A 23,979-nucleotide genomic window follows, 5' to 3' on the forward strand; every position below is an offset into this window, starting at 1 on the left:
ATGGCTCAGGGGCCCAGCCACTCCATGGCATGTGGGATCTTCCCGGACCAGGACATGAACCCGTGTACCCTGCATCAGCAGGTGGACTCTCAACCACCGCACCACCAGGGAAACTCTGCACATCATTTTTTAGATTTATTCTTAGGAGTTTTATTTTTCAGTGTCATTTATAATGCTATTTAAAATTTATTTTCATTTTCTAATTATTCCTAGTATATAGAATACAATTGAGTTTTGGATATTGATATTGTTTCCAGTAGCTGTGTTTATTAATTCTAATAGTACATTCTTTTAGACTTTTTACATACATACATACATACATAATCATGTCATCTGCAAATGACAACTTTACTTTTTTCCCTAAGAAAGTAAAGTTTTTTACTTTTTACTCTTTGTTATATCTTTTGTTTCTTTTATTTGTCTTGCCTTATAGCATTGACTAGTACCTCCAGTACAATGTAGAATAGAAGTAGTTATAGTGGTCATATTTATCTTAATCCTAACTGAAGAGGCAAATGTTTAAAATTAACCATTAAGTAAAATGTAGTTGTCAATTTTTAAAAAAGATATTCTTGCTGAAATAAGACAGTTCCCTTACATTTCCAGTTTGCTAAGAGGTTTGGGTTTTTTATTTTGTTTTGTTTTTCCTTGATCATACTTTTTCTGCATCTATTGAGATAACTATATGTTCTTTTCCTTTATTCTGTTAATGTAATGAGTTACACTGAGTTTTAAATGTTAAATCAATCTTGCATTTCTGGAATAAACTCTGTTTGGTCTTGATGTACTACCCTTTTTATATGTCCTTTATTAGATTTGCTCATATCTCACACAGGACTTTTGCGTCTCTGCTCATGACAGATATTTACCTGTAATTTTCTATTCTTGTAATTATTACACTTAAGTCATCTTTAAATGTTCAGATTAAAAATTTTTTAAATTTAAAAAATTTCCTTTAATGTATGTAGTTTTTTCCCAGAAAGACTTATATTTTTAAATAATTTTGAATAAAACAATTTTTGGACAATAAATATTTCAAAAATATATTAAAATAAATAATTTAATTTTTATCACTTTTACTATTTTTTTCTCTTTCAAAAGTATCACAATTTGATGATAAATTTTTATGGTCCCCTATTAATTGGCAAGGTTGAGTCTTCCTTGCCCTTAGGCTCTCAGATTTTTTTTTGCCTGTTGAAGAAATTATTTCCTGTTGAAGCATGACCCTTTGAACCTTTTCCTGAAACCTCAACATCTCCTATCCTTTCCCTGCTCTGAGCCTTAGCTCTTGCTATTACCCGCAACTGGAGTACCCTCTGAACTCCAGCAGTCTTTGCCTTTTGGCATTTTCCTCTTCCCTACATTCCAAATTAAATGGTCTGTTCTTCCTTCATTCCAAAAATATGAGATTTACTTCTCTCTGAATAGATAATATTAATAATCACTTGCACATATTACAATCACTACGTCAGGTACTATTTATTCTAAGTGCTTTTAATATATTAACTCATTTAATCTTCCTAACAACCTTATGAGGTAGATATTATTTTTATTAATCTTTTACAGATTAAAACAAAAAAACCCTGAGTTATAGAGAGGTTAAGTAACCTGCCAAAGATTATGCCATTAATAACTGGAAATCCACTTTTCCAATCTAAGTTGTTTGTTTGTTTCCAGACCCTGTCTCAGGCAAGAGCTGATAACAATTTTCCATTTCTACTGTCACTATGTAGTTTAGATCCCCTCATCTCTCACAGCTCTTTGTCAAGACCTGGCTAATTGTTATTAGTAACAGAGGCATCAGGACCTCACACACTACTCCCAAAGTAACCTTCTAAAACACACATCTAAACAGCAACATCCAAAACATAACAAACCAAAATAACCACCAAATAACCACCAAAACCCCCCTGAATTTCTCATTTATTTGCTTAAGAATGTTTGTTAGCTCTTCACTGCTTTTAAGATAAAGTCCAAAATCTACCACAGCACCGAGGTCCTTTATATACTACAGTCAAGGCTTCCAGCATCAGCTCTAGCATTCCAACACTGCCCTGGCCCCAGCCTTTATTCTCTAGCCACACCTCTCCATTAGTAGTATTGACCCAAATCAAACAGACTGCCAGACATTTCTCCAGCAAAGATGGGTTTACTCAGGATCAGTAGAGAACTGTCATGTAGTGTCTGCAACCATGCTGAGCCATGTGCAAGTTCCCACGGAGCAAGGCAAGAACACTTTTGTAGAGGGGAAAAGGAAGTTGGGCAGGCTACAGGAAACAAAGAGTCCAGTGGCTTTTCATTGGCTGAGCCCTTGCCAGGAAAGGAGTCTGTCTTCTTCCTGTTGGGCTCTGCTATTGTCACAGGGCATGAGAGTTCCCCTTCTAGTCTCTTGACTATTTAATTGAGGTTTCTGGGGGGTTTTGTTTTGTTTTGTTTTGTTTACAGTAGTTCTTAAACTTACATGCTTACTTATGTCTCCACGTCCTTGTTAGTGTCTCTGTGCATCTGTATTATCCTTCAGCTTTCCTCCCTCCCTCCTTTTTTCCTTCTCTTCCTCCCTGCTTCCCTCCTTACCTATCTCCTTACCTACTTATACTTCTCTTTCTCTTCTCTCTCTCTCTTCTTCTGTCTACAAACTCCACCTCAAATATCATTTCTTCTTTTGGCAGTGCTCCATAAGCACTCCTTTCATCACCACCCCCAGCATAATTCTTTTATTCACCACTGAGATACCAAAAAGTAGTGAATCTACCTCCATTCCAGCACATATCATACAGTATATTGTGATTTGCATTTATACCTGGTCCCACAACTAGCTAGTGAGTTCTTTGTGGGTAGGGACTATATGTTACCCACCTTTATTCCTGAGCACTTAGCACTTTGTACAAGGCACATCATAGGAACTCAACAAATGTCCTGTGAAATGAATGATTTATTTATTGGATCACATAATGGGGTTGAACACATTGATGGCTCTCGATAAATATTTTTTGAAGCAAGTAGGCTGGTATCTTCTAGTTCCTTGGAGTTAGCAAATATCTGGTTCTGAGATGCCTATAGGTTTATCAGGGAGGATTGTAAAACCTACCACAGGACAATCAAGTCCTCCTCATTAGTAAAGCTTCATACTAAGCCACTCTTTATATTGAGATGAATAGAAATCACTCCAGATCACTGAGAATTTCAAATGCATATGTACTAAAAAACAGTTTCCTCCTGTTCTATTCTTAGTGTGAAGAAGAGGATGAATAGAGTCTTCAATTACATAGAAATAATGGACATCCTCCTTTTATTTTTATTCTATGTGGTGTTTTAAATAAAGGATATGAATTTGCTTTGTTTTTAAAAACAATCTACAAAAATTCTTTATTCAACAAATTTATTCTTTATAGCTATAACCAAAAACTATAGGCTTTTATTTTTATAATTTAAAAATCTTGGCTTCAAAATAAATTAATAAATATATAATTAAGCAATTTATATTATTATATTAAACTTGGGGCAATCTTTGAAGAACGTGTTATTCCTCCACCCTTTTCCAAACATTAAAGGGACAAAATACAGACAAGCATTTCTTCTTTGAGTTTCTACATTAAAGGCACTGGGTAATTTACCAAAGCAGTGCAAAAGAAACACCAAACGTGAGAAAATTCATTTCAAGGAATTATTAGTAGTGCAAAAGTAACAGCCATACACAGCAACCCAATTCCCCAGGAAACTTCATAAATAGTACCTTATTAAGCTGAGGGCATGATAAATTGTGATAGGTGTGCATATTATATAATAAATAAATAAATGATAACTCCAAGGCCAGCCAAGACATGATAAGTTAATAGCAGATTGGATGGTATTTGACAGTAGAAAGCTTTTGATGGAGAAAGTTCTGGATTTTTCAGTAAAGAACTACACAGAGCATATGGTTCACTGAAACAGGATAGATTTTGTTTTAATCAAATGTTTTAACTAATCTGTGAAATCGCTAAAATTTTACATTTCTTCACAGATCAACATAACATGAAAATTAGTTAAAAGAAAATCACTGAATTTCAGTGTAACGTTTAAGCTTGTTTTTAATTTGCAGTTGAGTGGAATGCTTTCATACTAACAGAGTCACACAGATTTTTCTAGAACCACTTATTTGAATAACATTGATCATTATATCATAACTAAGATAACTTTAGAGTATTTTTATTTATTATAAGTAAAGTGAGTGGCTTTTTGCGTGGGTTTTTGGCTACCTTGCCATATAAAAGTAATTTGGGGAGAAACAGTGATTCAATAAAATTTCAAGAATCAAGAAGTGGTGGTGATTTCTTATTTAGCTTATATTTCTCTTGCTTTCCTTAGAATTTGCACCTCCACATAATTGAAAACCACAGGGCTTCCTGACCATTAAATCTTCAGGGTCAGGCTGGATTTCCTTGCTTTCATTTCTTCCCTGCTGCACAGGCCCATGGGCTGTAGCCTTCTTCACCATCCTTTTTAACAGTGTTAGCATCTTCTCTGGTGCTTGCTGGCCTTTTGATAATCCTAGCTACATGATGAGAAGGATATATATAGTCTCTCCAGCTCCCACTTCCTTGCTGCCCTGAAATCAAGCATAGTAGATGCTTCCCATTTCAGAATTTTACTGTTATTCATTGTGGGATAGAATCTTGATAAAAATGATCAAAGAAAATCACAAAATTTAAAAAAACTTATAACATTTTTGGAAAAGACTTTATTTTTTAATCAGTTTTAAGTTCGCAGCAAAATTGAGAGGAAGATACAGAGATTTCCCATATAACGCCTTCCCTCACCCTTATAACATTTTAATGCCTTTTGTTCCCTCACAGTTTCCCCCTATGGCTAGAAGCCCTAGAAACTGAGGATTCCTACCTGCTCTTTATGTTGAGAGCAGATTTCATGTGTTCCTAACTTTCCTGTTTCTAGGCCCAAAGATCCCTTTCTTTGTAAAGGCTTGCCTTCCCTCCATAGGCCTGAAGATGCAAAATGAAAAGTGTAAGTCAGTGTTAGGGTACCTGTCTCAGCACCTTCCAGTCTTGACTCCTTCTCAATGGCCTCCTAACTCAAGATAGAACACATTCCCCTATGATGTTACCACACCTAGAAGCTTTCTTCGAATAATCATGGTTACTGGGGGTCTTGGGATAATATAAAAATAAATAAGCCTGAATGAGTAAAGCTTCAATTTTATTAATGCATAATGCCTACCGTATCATGAGGCAAAGGTTATGGATGTCCTTAGTTTAGCCCAAAAGTACTCATTTCATCAAGGTTTATGTATAAGTCACTGAAACCCCCTCCCTCATTCAACCTTTCAAACTTCTTCCAGTTTTAGTTCCCCCTTCCACCCCACCATAACCACTGGCACCCCATAACAATGGGATGGAATGGAAGCCTTATTTGGAGGCATGATGGAAGGGTGAGTTAAACTTTGGAAGCCAGATCTTTCCTCGTAATTAATATCAGTACACTAAATGAACACCAAAAATCCCATATACCATTCATGTCAGCTAGGGGAAAAGTAAACTCAAAATGTTCTAGGATAAAAGAATGTTACGTTACTCTCCTGTTGAATAAATAAGATGATAGCTATAATTATGGCTATTCTATGTATTACTGGCTCTATTATTAAACAACTGAAAAGGCAAGTAAGAACACCAAAGCATCATGGAGGTGGCAACTGAAAGAAGCAGCTCTCCCCAATACCCTTCATAGGTTTGGGGCAAATAAAAGGAAGAAGTTGGAATTTATTAAAACATGGAAGTTTGAAAGGGGACCCGTGGGCCTGGGCCAGCTCTCTGAGGAGGGGTTGCTGCTCGGCTGGTGGTGGTATCATGAGACTGGTTCTGCAAAGTGTCAGAATAGCCACAGAGTGGAATCAAGGTCAGCTATTAGAAGAAACTGCTACAGGAACTGGAAACAATCCAGTGGAAGCAAGTCCCTTCTCTCTGCTCTGGCCTTGCGGTCTCTGTCCAGCGCCCTCTATTGGCAGACCTTATGAGGAGCTGCTGGCAAAGCAGAAACGCAGTTTGAGTCCCAGCTTGAGCATCACAGAGCCAATGTAGAAGGGTGGATTTGAAGTTGAGAGGCACAGTATGATAACTGCCATACTGCACACAGATCCTTGTGGGATATATGTAGTGGGTGGGATAGTGAAGGGATCAAAAAAATGATGATAGAAGGAGAATCAGGTTAGTAGGTATCAGAGGAGGACACAGGAGATTTTTAACAGTAAGTATTATGGCTAAAGGAAGACGATTGGTTTTACAGTTGAGATCTGGCTAGGAAGGCATTTGCAGAGAGTCATTGAAACAGATGTTAGATTATAATAAAGTGGACACAGTCGTGTTGACTACTCTTTCAATAATTTTGGCTGCAAAAGGAAGGAGAGGAATAGGGAATAACCTAAAAAGATAGCAGAGTTAAGAAAATGTGAATTTGAGGGGGAGGGGGGAAGGAGAACTGATAAGGCATTTCCTTGAAAAAGAGGAAATACTTTCTTAAAGATGGAAAAGAATGAGTGAAGTTATAGAAAAAAATATGTGGAAAGGAAGGAAGTAGACACAGCATTTGTAGGATGATTTTAACTAAATCATTAAGGTAATTGATGAGGTGCTTTTCTGAGGATGAATATGGCTGTGCTGGGATGGGGACCTGAGGGAATGAAGATGATTCAGAACACTTCATGTGTGGAATTTAATGGGGGCAGGAAAATTCCATACATCAGATTGAAAGAATCTAACAAAATGATTCCTAGAAAATGTCTGAACCAAACCAGGAATAAGAATTATATACACTCTGGGGTGTGTGTGTGTGTGTGTGTGTGTGTGTGTGTGTGTGTGTGTGTAAGATTCTAAGCCTCCAATTTCTGTAGTCCAGGGTTTTACAGCTGAGGTACTGTTGACATTTTGGGCCAGATAATTTTTCGCTGGGGACGGAGGGCTGTCCTGTGCATTGTAGGGTGTTTAGCTGCATCCTGGCCTCTACTCACTAGATGCCAGTAGCACACCATCTTCTCACCCACATCATGACAATCAAAAGTGTTCCCCAACATTGTCAACTGCCCCTCAGAAGCAAAATTACCCTTGGCTGAGAATCACTGCATGTTTAAATTTTCTTAGATTTATCTAAAACCATAAACTGAATTCAGTCATTTTCTTTCAAATGACTAAAGGCAATGAAAGATGGTGCTGTAATTGCATTGTTCTGTATCATTTAAGTCAAATGGCATTGTTGGTTAAAGACTAATGCCAAAGAGTATAATTTTAAGAGTATAGACCCAATTCCTGGCTGTACCTATTAGTTCCATTTTTGTTCAGTCACAGACTTCCCCTTTCAATACCTATGTTGCAAAAAAATGTATTATTTTTCACAAGGAGACTAGGACAAAGTGAATAAATGCATCGGTACAAATCAGTCATTCATACAGATCAAAAACAGTGTATTTATTAAAGATGGTCATTTACTGCATCTTTCTGTTAATACAGTTCCTCATGTATCTTTTTACATTACACATGTTTACATTACATGTGTACTCTTTGAAATTCATTTGAAGAATGTAATAATTTATATTTGATATATATGTTTGATAATGTATAATTTGATAATAAGAATGCCTTCTATTTAATTTCTGTCAAAAGCAGATAACCCTTGAAATAGTTACATTTTCCTCCCCCTTCTTTCACAAGCAAAAACGAGGAAGAGGTAATTCGTATAATCATATGTCACAAATGTTCTCATACACCAAAGAAAGGAAATTATTTACTAGTTCAAAGTTGTTGAGATTAGTTGTCCTTGGACTAAAATAATATTTGTGTATGCTGTCTACCAAATACAGTTGCCTGTATGCTTCCACTTCAAAATCTTATAATTCTTATTAATGATTTGTTCTGCTAATCTTTAATGATGAACATCATTAGTCAGATGTTATCCCGAACTCATTTTGCATCTTGGATATTAATGTGTATGTATTTGTCTTTCATTACTTCTGTGGCAAAAGCATGTTTACCATACTATAAATCTTATCAGTCTTTGAACAAAAGTTACTTAAAACCCTGAAACTGTGTTATTTTGTGATTTTGAGTTGCCACTGTACCTGGGTAGTATCTGTTATTTATTTGCTTGTCTCCTGAGGGTACTGGTAATGCTTAATGATATACATCCCAGGGTTTCCTTAACCAAAACAATTTTGTAAGGAGACTAAAGGGTTTGTTTTTCAAATGAATGGTTATACTAACTAGAAATCATGGCTCTGCTTTACTGGGCTTAAAACAAAGTATCTCGCATCACTCTAACATCTGGATTTCATTTATTGCTAAGGCAGAATAAAATTGGTTTGAAAAGAGTGAAGTGAAATCAGTTTTAATGATAATGATCATTATCTGATTTTTTTTTTGACTGAAAATTTCCCTCCAAGTCAGGTTCTGTCATGTTTAACTTTGAGTGTGTACCTCATAGGAATAAAAGTTAGAGCAACCCAATCTATTCCTCTTCTACCTCTGACTTAAAAAACTACTTACCTAATGAAAAATGGAGTAAGAGACATAATCTTCCTTGATATTTTGGTGCAATGGCTCTGTTGGATTTCATATATATATATATATATATATATATATATATATACACACACACTTGTATACACATGGAATATGTATATACCCAAGTATATATATATATATAATGGCTTTAATTGCCTGCACTTGTTAAAACATTTTATTCCACCAAAAATATAATACACTTGGTCTAGATTTTATAGCTTTTCAAACTGATTATCTAAATTCGGGTGATTCTTTAATTTTTAAAATGCATTTACAAATGGGATACATCAGAAACAATGTGTCTGAAGTATCTCACGCGTGCATTATATTTTCCTGTAGTGACAACATAACATTACATTTTAAAATTGTCAACCTGTGCAAATCTTCATGCCTGTTTATGTATGCCTTTCAAAAAACTTTTCTTACATTTTGTTGAAATTCTATAGCTATCTGGCAGAACAGCTGTCTTGCTCAAACATTACTTCAATGTTTTGATTTTTAAAAAACCTACCTCTTTTTTTTTTTTTTTTTTTTTTTTTTTGCGGTATGCAGGCCTCTCACTGCTGTGGCCTCTCCCGTTGTGGAGCACAGTCTCCGGACGCGCAGGCTCAGCGGCCATGGCTCACTGGGCCCAGCCGCTCCGCGGCACGTGGGATCTTCCCGGACCGGGGCACAAACCCGTTTCCCCTGCGTCGGCAGGCGGACTCTCAACCACTGCGCCACCAGAGAAGCCCATAAAACCTACCTCTTAATTAAAGATGTAAAGAAAGATTTTTTTCAAAGACATTTAGAAGAACTGTTTCACATATGATAGCTCTATTCCCAATAATCCTAAACGTTACTACTATCAGCACTAAAAAGGAAGAAAAAGATAGTAATGGGAAGAATAGAAATATGAAAAGAGAACTGGAAGTTATACTTTAAATGATAGACAAACTTCTGCTGGCAGTTGAAGCTCTTGGAGGCTGGCATAATTACCCAAGTTGGAAAGATGGAAAGTGGAAGGAAATGCTACCCCTAGGGATACTTAAGGCCAGATTTGCCAAAGTGCTGGAAAACAAAATGCAGGAAAATCCCCTGAATATGTCGTCAGGGCAATGGCCTAAGTACCTCCAGATAACTTTCCCTGTTCACCATGGATGGGGTAAGAAGGCTCTGAGTCTGGTTTGCTCTCTCACTGATTCCAGTGTAACCTCAGGCAATTTGCTTCACCTGGCTGCCTCTTTCCCCTCTCCTCAGAGAATTTAGAAAATGACACTTGGTGGGACTTAATGTTTATAACCACTTCAAGATTTCAAAGAGAAAGTTATCAGAGATGGACAAAGTATAGTTCCTTGTCACTCTACATGATGGTAAATGAAAGTTGATATCTGGAAATAAAGTCCAAACCAGGTTTAATATGTTAGTTTAAGTTTGCATTTACTGTGTTTCCATTTAATTCAATTTGATTCTATGCAATTTCATTCCATGTGTATTTATTAAGGAGCGACGATTACCTTAGGAAAACTCAAAATCCAGGGCCTGCAGAAACTGGTTCACTGGCCATCTTGGAAGGCAAAGGGGTTCCTCTACTTGAAGGACAGAAAAAGAATCTCCCAAATCCCTATGTGGTTCAGCAATTCTATTATATCCAGAGGTGAAGCTCAGTGGGAAAACTGGGAGACAGTTCAGTCAACCCATCGGCAAATATTTTTGAGCTCCTAGTTGGTTGCAGAGGCTGTTCTAGATGCTGGGGAATTCAGACTAAAATTCAGTCCCTGGATGAAACTATGGAGGAAACCATGCTCTCTCAGGGCCTTATTTCACAGTTCTGGTAAAGGATATGATCCTATTTCTACTACTGTACTTCATGCTAAGAGAGTGAATGGGAAAGCATCCTGAGCCGAAAATGGATAGACCACTACTAATAACAATAACAACAAATATACAGCGAGAGCCTCCTGTGTTCCAGCACAGAGTTAAGCATCAATATACATCACAGTTCTTCAAAACAGCCTTTTCTTTTCCAAATACGAGGAACCTGAGGCTTAGAGAGCCATGGTAACCAGCTAGTGGGTGCGACACAAACCCAGGCCTGTCTTGATTCCAAAGAGTTATAAGGAGTAATGAAATCTGGTCAGCTGAACGTCTGCTCTCGTACTCAGTGGTGGCCCTTTTATTCTCTCTTTGCTCAGTTGTTGCTGCCTGTTCTGCAAATAATTAGCAATTTTGTATGAAATTCCTCACTTTTGTGGGAAGTCCATTGCACTGACCTACAATGAAAAGCTACTTCCTTCCAAAGACTCTGAGCTAAGGCATCTGCGTTGCCATCCAGAAAGGAACATCTTAGAGAGCAAAGGGAGGGGTTAAAGGAAAGATTTATTAAGCAGTTACTATGTGCCAGGCACTTGTTTAAAATTTGTTTGAAAAACAAGTGTTTAAAAACATTTCATTTTGGGACTTCCCTGGTGGTCCAGTGGTTAAGGCTCCATGCTTCCACTGCAGGGAGCATAAGTTCGATCCCTGGGAACTAAGGTCTTGCATGCCATGTGGCATGGCAAAAAAAAAAAAAACATCTCATTTATTTCTCAGAGAAACTTCAAAAGAGGAGAGTATCAAGGTTCAGAAAAGATAAACCATGCACCCAAGGCTGTGTAGAAAACAGTGGCAGAGCTGGGGTTTGAATTCACATTAAGCTCCTGCCTCTCCCCCGACCTGTGCTGCCTCTGAAAAAAGTATACTTACAGTATCTTGCTTGGTCAAATATTCTTATGATTTAAATAAATCAGTGAGGGACTTCCCTGGTGGCGCAGTGGTTAAGAATCCGCCTGCCAACGCAGGGGACACGTGTTCAAGCCCTGGTCCGGGAAGATCCCACATGCTGCGGAGCAACTAAGCCCGTGCACCACAACTACTGAAGCCCGCGCGCCTAGAGCCCATGCTCCACAACAGGAGAAGACACCTCAATGAGAAGCCCATGCACCGCAATGAAGAGTAGCCCCAACTAGAGAAAGCCCACGTGCAGCAACGAAGACCCAACACAGCCAAAATAAAAAAATAAATAAATAAACAAACAGTGAAAACCACCACTACTGCAACAGCACAGAATAGATCTCTGCTCAAATATCACCTCCTCAAGACAAAAAGCTTCCCCTGAAGTAGCCAACCTCCCTACCCTACCCCTACAGCTTTATTTTTCTTCGTTGCACTTACCACCTTCTGACGAAGCCCAGGGTTGTCTTTATTGTCTGTCCTTCTTACTGGAATATGAGTGTCTAGAGGGTATGCATCTCATCTGACTTGTTAATTTCCATATTCATCATGCCTAGAACAGTGCCATCATGCCTAGAAATAAATAATAAACATTTATTAAATAAATGCATGAAAGCAGGTTTTTAAAGGCAGGGTAGATAGCAAACCTGCAACAGGTTGAAAGCACAATGTGGTTTAGTCTCGAAAAGATCACCTTGGTGCAACAAATGCAGTGATTTGAATTAAATTTTTTTTTTCATAGGTTAAAAGTGATTCCCAACTTAAGAAATCACTACTCGTTATCTAAAATTTGGCTCAATATAAGGCTTCACTCAAGAACCCCATCAGCATTATTTATTTTATTAGGCATTTTTAATAGTACTTTATAGACATTTTGTCATTGTAAATGGAAATGTATTTACTTTAAATATTATTACCTTCCAGAAGCCTAAGGGCAAAGCAGACATTTTAATTTATCTTGCAAAGCTATGAAGTTAGAGAGAGGGTGGAAAGATTGATGAAAAATGAAAAGATCGGGCTTCCCTGGTGGCGCAGTTGTTGAGAGTCCGCCTGCGGATGCAGGGTACACGGGTTCATGCCCCAGTCTGGGAGGATCCCACATGCCGCGGAGCGGCTGGTCCCGTGAGCCATGGCCGCTGGGCCTACCTGTCCGGAGCCTGTGCTCCACAACGGGAGAGGCCACAGAAGTGAGGGGCCCACGTACCGCCAAAAAAGAAAAGATCAGAAGAGAGACAACTAAATTACAAAAATAAAAATGTGTTAGTTTTATCTGTGAACGCCCCCCCACAAATTACCTGATAACTACTACAGACATTTTAAAATTCAGATAAATAACAATATTTTTATTAACTGTTTGATACACCTGTTTTTCCCTACATTATTTAGTTGAGTTCTCTTTGATTTCCTCAAAGACAAAGTTATATGACAATAACTTTGTAATATTTTTTTCCATTAACCTCTAGCATAGTTAATTAATACTAGTTTTTATTATTGATAATTGGCTTGCATACCACATGGTTTATTATTGATAATTGACTTGCACTGTAACATGGTTGCAGGTTTGTGCCCAGAAACGTAGGAATTCTGATAAATTCTATTTTTCATGGTAGCCAAAAAAAGCATGGTGCATTTATAATTATATGCGCTGCATCATCTAGCATGTTCCTGAAAGGGGAAAGCTTCACATTTGACTAGGCATCAATAAGAAACTAATTCTTCACTGGCAATTTTTATATTTAGCTACTGAAAAAGTTTCCACAGACTAATTTGTGGTGCTGTAATGCCAACCTATGTTTCTCCTTTACTACCAAATACAGTGTCAGCACCCTAAAATGGGTTGGTGTTATGGTAAGACCTCTGACCCTGCCATTCAGTGTTTCCACACCAGGCATATCGGCACAACACATGGGGGGAGTGTGCCTGGGAGCTGTTCATTCCTATGCTGGCGCAGCTGGCAATAACTTGACATGAATGTGACTGAGAACCACATAAATATATTCCACCAAAACCAAGCTGAACCAATCCCCAACTCATCTTCCCTTGAGCTGGATTTCAATAATGCTCCACCACCACTTGGAGGGGAAGTCGGAGTGAAAAAAGACAACAATCTTAACCAAATTCAGTTCAAGTATTTTACTTTGGCAAATTTTACAAAGGCATGTGAACATGTGAACACATTGCTGGTGTTCCTTCCGGGGCCTTGGAAGGGAGGGTCCTGAGCTTCTGCTTCATTAACTTCATGACAGATTCTCCTGTAATGGGTTCACATGCACTACACTTGCTAACCTCCATCTCTTTCTTTGCACTGACAAGGCATAGTTTTGCTCTCCCTCCCACTCGTCCTGTCTTTCAAATAACTGTCTCCTTATCATTCGTGTCTCAGCTCAGAGAAGCTTTTTCTGATCTCCTGTGTGTATCATTCCCCTCACTCTGCCATGTTACCCTGTTCCTCTCTCTTTTTAGCTCTCATTTCTCTCTGAAGCTATTTTGTTTACTTATTTACTGTCTGGCTTCTCCAGTAAAATATGGGCTCCAAGAGAGCAGGAATTTTGCCTGGAATGCTTACAGCTACACCACCTGAACCTAGAATGAGCATCTGGCACTCATTCATTCAAATGACTTTTGAATGAATGAATGAACTATATGCTTAAAAGCGCATAAATTAGCTAAAGAATGTAATTTGCTCAAGAATATAATTTTACCATTTTAATCAAGTTACTCCAACTCTAGTCCCCCATTTCACTGTGCTGGCTGAAAGCCAATCTCAGGTATGGTTAGGGCTCCTTCCTCCCTGGGGTTTGCAAAGGTGTTAGAATTCAACAGAGGAGCAGGTCATCAGTCATTGCCCTCACTGGTCACTGAACTGTCCATGGTCTTGGCCAGCAGTCAGGTCCTAACTGCAGCTTCTGTGACATGCATGTGGCTGAGGAAGGTTGACAGGGATCGGGGGAGCCCTGCTTTTTGTGTTTGTCCTCCCTCTAAAGACCCTGCAGCCCTTTCCCCCGAGGCCTTGCCATTCTTTCCCTGACAGCAGCATGGTGGTCTACCGACCACTAGTCCCTCCTAGTCAGAACTAAGCCCTTCCCTTGCTTTGTTCAAAGGCATTGCTCTGGGACACCTTGCAAAATCATTTCATGGTGTTTAGACCTTATGAAACTGAGAATCATGGTTACCACCTTCTGTTTCTGCTCAGAAAAATCCTTGAGTTAAGGAAATTGTAAGGGTCTGACTACTTTCTTGGAATAGGAAGAAAGTGGGAAATCTGAAGAACAAACAAAATTATCAAAATCTCAAAAGTGATCTTGTCACCTCCATTTTATATATTCTTGTATATTGGAAAGGAAACTAACCGGCAGTTTGGCTGACTGTATGCTGTGGCTCTGTTATGGGCTAAATTTTATCCCCCCAAATTCATGCATTGGAGTCCTACACACCAGTACCTCAGAATGTGACTGTATTTGGAGATAGGGGCTTTACAGGTAATTCGGCCTAATGAGGTCATTGGGGTGGTCTTCATCCAATGCTTGGCATCCTTATAAGAAGGGGAGATTAAGATACAGACAGGTACAGAGAGAAGGCCATGTAAAGACACTTGGAGAAGACAGCCATCTACAAGTCAAGGGGACAGGCCTCAGAAGGCTCTGCTGACACCTTGATCTCAGACTTCTAGCCTCCAAAGTTGTGGGAAAATAAATTTCTGTTCTGAAGCCATCCAGTCTGTGGTACTTTGTAATGGAGGCCTAGCAAACTGATAGACTCCCTGATGCTGCAAGGTTGGGCAAGGCAGCCACTCTGGGGTCTGCGTAATAGTAGGAGTTGTTAGTGTGCATTCTTTAGCTCTGCAAGCCTCTGTGATGGAACTTTAAATCACCAGCAGTAGCAACAGTGCTGGTTTCTCCCCAAACCACATTCAGCCTCAAAGCAAGAGCGGGCACGTAGATGCGCAGGGAAAATGCTTTCAGCAGGGCCTGGGGGTGTCTTCTTTCACACGGCTCCTTATCGCCTTCACTGGAATGCCGCAGAGCCCAACACCACCTGCTCGCATGGCATTTCACTCATGTGCATTCCAGGAAACAACACAAATACTCGAGTGGCAGCAGGCCCTAGCGGGGTCAGCAGATGATGAATTAGTGGTTCTCCAATAGTCAGAGTTGCGTAACTGTTAAATATGAGTTCACAAATATTTATCCATTGTATCGATTATCTGTATATTTATTTTTTAACACGGAATGAAGTTCTGATATCTGTAACTAATTCCAACCAGCATGTTGCCTCTTGCTGTCTTTGTCTGGGATATTCATTTCTTCTCGTATACACAATCTTATGTCTAATTGTCGTCAGTCATTTTTTGCAGGGAGAAAAATAAGACAATAAAAAAAATGCATTGTTTCAAAGCTCCAAATTTTAACACTGATTTTGGAGGGTATAATTTAGTGATAGTTCCAAATTATGATTGTACCTATGGAAAAATGGTTTTGTTTGTTTAAAAATATAAAAGCTATCAGGAAAATCTCATCTTTGATAATTCATTGACATTACCTTATATTTTTCCTTAAATTATCTTTAGTTTATCTGATGTTTCAGATAATCCAGTACTATCTGAAATGCAAAAAAATGAAATATTTATTAGCAAAAACATAAAGTAGCAAAATGATATAGTCGGCAGACATCATGAGTCATAGCATTGTGTTTCATTCCTTGACATTAGAGACAAATGCCCTCCAGTGTTTTGGAAAAATCTAAAACTATTTTTTCTAATATGTTGATTTAACTCCCTCTTCATTGTCCTAAAGTACACACACACATGAACACACAGGCACATACATACATACACACCACTTTTATAAAGTATGCTTTTTGAAAATGAAACTTTTAATATGTATTTATCCTACAAGGACTTAAATCCATGTGGTTTCATTTGGTGATTCATTCAAATTTAACTCACATAAATATATTAGCTAATGTTGCAAGAGGCCTGCTACATTTTTTTAAAGTCCTTTTAATAAGCACCAAGTTTTGGTGTCCCAAAAGGAAAGAAAACTTAAGCTTGGTTTCAATACTGAAATCATGGTGCATTTTTTTCAGTTTTGGTCATTCTAAATTTCACATAATTTTACAATAATGTTGTGAGATAATAAAAAATATATATTAGTCTTTGCTTCCAGTTCCTGACACAGAGCTCCTAAAACGCTTGTAATTTCCTGGGTGATAGGAGTGCCTTTGTTCTAATGAGGTGACTCTGGGTGAGCTCCTGGATGGCTCCTGAGTGAGGGCTGGTCACCAGAAAGACCAAGCCATGATTGGAAGCTTGGAATTCTCAGCCACACCCCACATTCTCTTGAGAAGGGAGAAAAGCTGAAAATGGAGTTAATGATTGATCATGTCTATGTGATGAACCCTCCATAAAATTCCAAAAGGATGGGGCTCGGAGAGCTTCTGGGTTGGTGAACACATAGAGGTGCTGGGAGAGTGGTGCCCTTGGACAGGCCGTGAGAGCGTCATACCCCTTCCCACACACCTTCTCTTCCCTACCCATCTCTTCCCTCTGAATGTTCATCTGTATTCTTTATCATATCCTTTAATAAACTGGTAAATGTAAGTAAGCACTTCCCTGAGTTCTGTGAGCTGCTCTGGCAAATTAATCCACCCAAGGAGGGGAGTCTTTGGAACCTCTGATCTATAGTCAGTTGGTCAAAAGCACAAGTGATACCCTAGGATTGCAGCTGGTGTCTGCAGGGTGTGTGAGTGGGGGTGGGAGGCAGTCTTGTGGGACTGGGCCCTTATCTCCTGGTAGATAGTGTCAGGATTTAGTTGAATTCTTGGACACCCTGCTGGAATCCTGAGATTTGCTTGATCCCCCTCCCCACAGACCCACACTGGAATTGTGATCAGGAACCAAAAGAAATGTTTCTTCTTTTTGCTGTGATGCTTTATTTTTCTCCAAAATTTAATATATTACTATGTTATTCATACTGAAGAGGAACATCTAGGTTTTTTAATAATTAGAAAGAGCCCATAGACATTAGCTCAAAATGGAAAGTAATGATATTTTTGAGTGAAAAACTGAATTCGAAAAATAAAAAAGAGGCACGAGCTAGGCATGGGTGGCCAATGTGAAATTATTGCAGAATAAGTAATTCCTAATGGAATATTTTTGCTTCATAATATGCCTTGACAGTTCATGTTAGGCTCAGAAATCTTAATGTGGTGTCAAAATTGGGAAAGATAGTATAAATATTATTAGCTGAATGAAAAATGAAATGAATGAACGAATGAATGAATGGTAGTGTAAAACAGAGCATCTGATATAGTGTTAAATCATTTAAATGGCGCAGAAGTAGAGTTAGTCTAAGAAGATCATTTTCAAAACCACTTAAGTCACAGTTTTTTCCCTTAAGAAAATATTTATTTTTCTCTTGACGTGATTCTTAAATCCCAAATAAAATAAAGGGCAGGCTTATGTGCTTTTTGACCAGGGCTCTGGTTCCATTTCTCTACTAGTGTCTAAGTTTCACCCCACTGGGTCTGGGATTTAATTGCATCCTCTTTGCAAGCTACTAAGTTACCCTGTTACTGTTTCATGGATGCTGAAAGCAGATGTGAAACTCTTGGGTAGAGACAAAGAGCTTTATTACTCAGGGTGCAGCAAGCAGCATGAACATCAGCGTGTTTACACTGGTTACCCTTGCCTCAGACTCCACAGGGTTGACATGATATGACCCAGATGCATGCTACACACACAGTGGGTTTGCATAACAGCTAAGGAATGCTAGAGTTAATGAGTCCATTGCTTTTATTTTGTTTTTGGCTAACAATCAGCTAACAAACTTGCTCCTTGTCCCAGGTTGAGAAATTACCACATTTCTCAATATTGCTTGATGCAAACACAACCCTGAGAAATAGCTCAGGGAAAGAAGCATTAGGATCTTGAATTCTGACACCCCTAGAAAGACATATAGGAGCCTAGACACCCATGGAGGACTCTCCCACTACCACCTTGTGGCGGTTTCATCCTTACACTGGCTTCCCCCACTGCTATCAATATCCATGGGGGGAGGATATTGCCCCTGACAGCTACCTGGAAAAGTCTTGAGCTTCCCTGTGGCTGGACCTTATACAAATTAATCACTGGAACCAGAGGAATGTCCTTGACTTAGGCCTAGGTTTGTACCCATTCCTGAACTAATCTCTGTGTTAAGGAGGAAAAATTACTCTGATTACTTAGATCATCCATGCTGCTGGGGTGGGAAGATCAATTTTACCTACTTAATAGCTACCAATGGGGCTTCCCTGGTGGCACGGTGGTTAAGAATCCTCCTGCCAATGCAAGGGACACGGGTTCAAGCCCTGGTCCAGGAAGATCCCACATGCCGCGGAACAACTAAGCCCGTGCGCCACAACTACTGAGCCTGCGCTCTAGAGCCTGCAAGCCACAACTACTGAAGCCCGCGCGCCTAGAGCCCATGCTCCGCAACAAGAAAAGCCACCGCAATGAGAAGCCTGTGCACCACAATCAAGAGCAGCCCCCGCTCACCGCAACTAGAGAAAGCTGGCGCGTAGCAACAAAGACCCAACGCAGCCAAAAATTAAAAAAAAAAAAAAAAAAGCTACCAATGGGGAAGAGGCAAAATGTGAGGAGGCAACAATTACCTACCTCACATGTCTCGAAGTCGTATAATTCAAAACTTTTGCTCTATTTCAGGTTTTTCCAAGTCAAATGAAGTGGAGAGAAAGAAAACTCTTTGGCTCTCTTTTCTATGCTTTTACTCTGGGAAATCCTATCTATTTTTTCATTGTACCCATATTAATGGATCATCAGTTAAGGGCTGTATTAGGGGCTTCCCTGGTGGCGCAGTGGTTGAGAGTCTGCCTGCCAATGCAGGGGACACGGTTTCGAGCCCTGGCCTGGGAAGATCCCACATGCCGCGGAGCAATTAGGCCCATGAGCCACAACTACCGAGCCTGTGCATCTGGAGCCTGTGCTCCGCAACAAGAGAGGCCACGATAGTGAGAGGCCCGCGCACCACGATGAAGAGTGGCCCCCGCTTGCCGCAACTAGAGAAAGCCCTCGCACAGAAACGAGGACCCAACACAGCCAAAAAAATAAATTAATTAATTTTTTTAAAAAAAGAACTGTATTAGACTTGGGGATACAATTCTCAAAAAGTCAGAAATGACCCCTAAACTCACAGGCAAATAATCTAGTGAAGGATTCATTTTAAGAGACCATTAGGATGAGAGGGAAAAATACAGAGTGACGGTAGCACACAGAAGGAGCGCCTCACCTGGACATTGAGTGGGAAGGTTAGGAAAAGCTTCCTGGAGAATATGATAACTAAATCCGAAGCCAGAAGGATGAGCAGGAATTATCAGGTGAACTGTGTGTGGGCGAGGACTAGATAGCTTGGAAGAATGCCTTTGCAGATGGAAAAACAAAGCAAGTTAGAGAAACTAAATGTAGTTCTGTTTGTCTGAATCATAAAATTCAAGGTGAGAGATGAGGTGGGAGAAGTGAGGAGTGGGAGGGAGAAAATGTTATCTATGTAAAGGAGCTTTGACTTTTCTGAGAAACCTTGAAGCCTTTCAACAGAGAGAAAACAAGGTAGATACTGCATTTCAGGCATTTTACACTGGCTATTAGAGTGAAAAGTGAATTGAGGGTAGAAACGAGGCTGGGACAGAGAGATTAGTTAGGAGACTGTTGCAATCCAGCACAGAGATAGAAGTAATCATACCAGTGAAAATGGGATGAAGGGGCAAATTTGCCATCTATTTAGAAGTTGGATCCATAGGTCTTAATAAGTAATTGGAAGCATGAGATGAGCATAAGGAAAAACATAAGGCCTGGAGATAGGATAGCAATAAGAACAGATTTTTTTTTTTTTTTTTTTTTGGTTTAAAATGGCGCATTAACATTTCTGCCCCAAAGGGGGAGGCACTTTTCCTTTTTTTAAAAAATAAATTATTTTATTTTATTTTTGGCTGTGTTGGGTCTTTGTTGCTGGCACGGGCTTTCTCTAATTTCGGTGAGTGGGGGCTACTCTTCATTGCAGTGCTAGGGCTTCTCACTGCAGTGGCTTCTCTTGTTTTGGATCACGGGCTCCAGGCGTGCGGGCTCCAGTAGTTGTGGTGCACAGGCCCAGCTGTTCCGTGGCACGTGGGATCCCTCTGAACCAGAGTTCGAACCCATGTCCCATGCGTTGGCAGGTGGATTCCTAACCACTGCGCCACCAGGGAAGCCCTGAACAGATATTTTTAATTCAGACAGCAAAGGTTCAGATCCTGACTCTACACTTAGCATCCAAGCCTGAGTTAATTACCAGCAAAAGGGAGACACTGATAACTACCTAGCATGGCTGCTTTGAGGATAAATATACAAAGAAATATTATAAAATACTATATGGCAAGTTCCTAACAGAATAAATCTCTAATAAAGTATAGCAATATATCAGTTCCTGTTTCACTGTCTGAAAGAACTGGTTGGATGGAGAAGCTATTCATTGAGTGCAGCAGTCAGGAGCGTGCTGGCTGCAAGTAACAATAAACTAGACCTACAGCAGTTTAAAGAAGTATGGGTTATTTTTCTTGCACAATAAGAGAACTGGAGGTGGATAGCTATTGGCATTAATTCAGTCGGAAACTGGAGTCTTTGCTGTTATTCTTGGTTTTACCTCATGGTCACAATATGGCTGCCCCAGTTCTAGTCTCCAGTGTCACATTTACATTTAAGTCAGGGTTGAAGGGAACCATGCATAAGAGAAAGGTAATGGGTTAGTCCATTTTCCTGAGATGGGGAACATAGGAGGAGAAGACAGAAGTTTGGGAAGAAATAATGAACTTGATTTTGAATATATTGAGTTTTAGGTGTCTTGATATATTCACATAGAAAGAGGTATAATGGGCAGTTAGATATACTGGCCTGGAGTTAATGAAAGATGTCTGGGATTGAAGGGGGAAGTTAAATTCTGTGGGGTGAATGAGAGAACACGTAGAAAGGGTCTACAGTGAGAAAAGGTGAGGTCCAGGACACAGCCCTGGCACAGAACACCAACATTTAATGGATGAGTAGAGGCCAAGAACTGCCAAAGGCAAGAGTGGTTGGACAGGCAGGAGCAGAGCCAAGAGCATGCTGTGTCCTGGAAGCCTAAGAGAGAAAACAATTAAGGAGGACGTGGTCAATAATATTAAGGGCTACACAAAAGCAAGAAGGTCATAAGTGACCTTGCTGAGAGCTTTTTCTTTTGTGGGGACAGAAGCTAGACTGGAGTGGGTGAGAAGTGGAAGGGACAGGAGAAAGCAGAACGAACAAATGTAAAAAGTTCTTTTCTTTTTCTTTTGTTCTCAGAGTTCATATTTTAGGATGTCACTTGTAAAATTCTTTTTTTCAAAGAAAGATTTTTGGTAAAGTCAATTCACCTCTCTGAAGAGAAGAAAACTTGGGATGAGAATCTGGTCTTCATGACCTTCTAAAGGTCTCTTCTGGAGCCACCAGTCTCTGATTACATGGTCTTTCTTACTCCAGTGATGAGGCACAAATAAAATCAAGGACACATTTGGGTTCTGGGAGCAGGGCTTGTATGATGCTTCCTAGTACTGAAACAGGCAGAGTCTGGAAGTCACTGGTCTGGTGCCACATGTAACACAAACTAACTTTCCCAGGCTCTTCTTTATTTAGTGTGTTTTTATGTGGATGAATGTCATGGAAAATAAAAGTATTATGGGAAAATAAAAATGTTCCATTTGTGCAATTTTGGGTAGGTCATATTCAGATTTAAAACGTTAAACTATTTTGGGCCACATATAAAATCAACTTTTATATTGGACCACCCAGACTCAGAACACTAGATGAAAGACTAAAAAGAAGAAACTTGTTGGTGACATCGTATTCAGTTGGCTGACTATTCAGGTTTAAGAAGTTTCCTTCCTGTTGAAGAAGGAAGAAAATGAAACACTTATTTAAATTTAAAATACTCCAAACCAGGCAATAGATGTAGTTATAAGAATGTAGCTTCCAGGGGGAAATAGTCTCTCCCTCTCTCTTTCTATCTGTCTCTCTTCTCCTTCTTCTGAACTATATAAGCACCAGTTCAGAAAAGCACTTTTCAGAGTACAAGGTTTTTGTCTTTTAAAAATAAATGTTTCGCTTTCTTTTATTTCCTGCAGATTAGTTCTGCAGGCTACAGACAGCAAAAGCTAAGAAAAATAATAATTTAACCCACTTAAACTTCTTTTTGTCTGTTTCAATCATCAATGTGGTAATTCTCAAAACATTTATTTGAGAGAATCTAATCCTCTAGTAGTTCACTTCTCAGAGCTCATGTTTTAGGATGTCACTTGCGGCTTGGAGATTAAAACCTTCATCTGTCCTCTACTATTTATAGAATTATTCAATGAAAGTTTTCCTATTATCCTTTCTTTTAAGGGTTGGGTTCTCTCGTTAGAGCTAGAGAACTTTTGTTCCCCTCCCCGCCCCGCATCTTGCCCCAAATGGGGGACATTCTCCTCTGTGTGAGGCTCTTTCCGTTCCTGAAGGTGGGCTGAGCAAAGGAGCGTGACGCAAGAGTGGGCTGTGCGCTTGATGCCTCCAGCGCCTCTGCCGCCTTGTGAAGGATCCCATTAGCAGCGCAAATTCGAAGCGGCGGCCGGGGCAGCAGCGGCTGCTACGGCGGAGGCTCTGCGCGCCTCAGTCCTGCCTCCCTAGCGGGAGCCCGAAGCTCACGGCTTAGCCTCAACCGCACCCAGGCTTCGTCTGTCTTTTCAAGCTCTTCATGTTACCCAGCTAAAAGAAGAAAATGGGCACCGGGGATTTTATCTGCATTTCCATGACCGGAGGGGCGCCCTGGGGGTTCAGACTGCAAGGTGGCAAGGAGCAGCAGCAGCCCTTACAAGTTGCTAAGGTAGGACCATCGAGGATGGGTTATCACGGTTCTGGGCTGGGAAGGAAGGAATGAAAGCAACCTGTTGATGGTTTTTCAAGTTCTGATCCAGTAGTCTCTATATTAGTTTGATTTTGATGCTGACATTGAATCTTTCTAGGGTGTGGGTTTTTTTGTTTTGTTTTTACCAAAGAAACTTTGGAGAGTAACATATAGCACATATGTAATTAATCAGCCATTAATGGGGAAGAAAGCGTGCCATATTTTATTAGCTGAACAAAAGCCTACGTAATTAGCTTCTTCTCCGGCATCCAGCAAGACACTTGGGGACGTTTCTTCTAGGCAATATTAGAATCTGCAGTTGTTATTGTTTCATGTCACTTTCCTTGGCTCTGGCTGAGGAGAAGTGCTCAGCTCAGCATAACCAATTGGCTTGGCTTTTTTGGGGCCTCATAAAGTATTGGTAATGACATTTATTATACAGCATTTATGAGAAGCCCAATTTGGGGCAATAATTTTTAAAAAATATGATGAAGATGCCATAAAATCTATTTGAAAGAATACTCTTTTAAGGATTTGGCTAATAAATGCAAAAATCCAAGTACTTTGTTCTATCATGTGCATTCGTCTGGTTAGGTGCTCAAAATAAAATTCAAAGACACTGGAAATATATTTTAAGTACTTAGAGGTAACTTTGAAATGCATCTAATAATGATTTAAAATATTTTAGATGTTTGTGTTTCCATTAGATTGCTTTTTTTTCTTAGCTCAATATGCTTACCAGTTTGCTTGAGGGGATCTGACATTGT

The 23,979-nt window shown here is 39.5% G+C and overlaps 1 protein-coding gene and 1 long non-coding RNA gene across 2 annotated transcripts in view; one reads left to right on the top strand and one right to left on the bottom strand.

Moving 5' to 3' along the window:
* LOC113619054 (uncharacterized) overlaps nucleotides 1–23,979 on the bottom strand; it is a 164,753-nt gene that overhangs the window by 12,676 nt on the left and 128,098 nt on the right. The window contains exons 15-16 of the long non-coding RNA XR_003432261.1: nucleotides 15,834–15,893; nucleotides 11,736–11,867 (exon numbers count right to left, since the gene is read on the bottom strand). This is a non-coding gene — a long non-coding RNA (uncharacterized LOC113619054). The remainder of the gene's footprint in view (nucleotides 1–11,735; nucleotides 11,868–15,833; nucleotides 15,894–23,979) is intronic.
* Nucleotides 22,772–23,979, top strand: part of SYNPO2 (synaptopodin 2) — a 169,341-nt gene continuing 168,133 nt past the window's right edge. The window contains exon 1 of the mRNA XM_027103606.1: nucleotides 22,772–23,191. Coding sequence (XP_026959407.1) covers nucleotides 23,087–23,191 — 105 coding nt within the window. The 5' untranslated portion in view covers nucleotides 22,772–23,086. The remainder of the gene's footprint in view (nucleotides 23,192–23,979) is intronic.

The sequence above is a fragment of the Aethalodelphis obliquidens genome, unplaced genomic scaffold (assembly GCF_003676395.1).
Source record: "Aethalodelphis obliquidens isolate GAN/ISIS:26980383/991018 unplaced genomic scaffold, ASM367639v1 scaffold6, whole genome shotgun sequence".
In the NCBI taxonomy this organism is placed as follows: domain Eukaryota; kingdom Metazoa; phylum Chordata; class Mammalia; order Artiodactyla; family Delphinidae; genus Aethalodelphis; species Aethalodelphis obliquidens.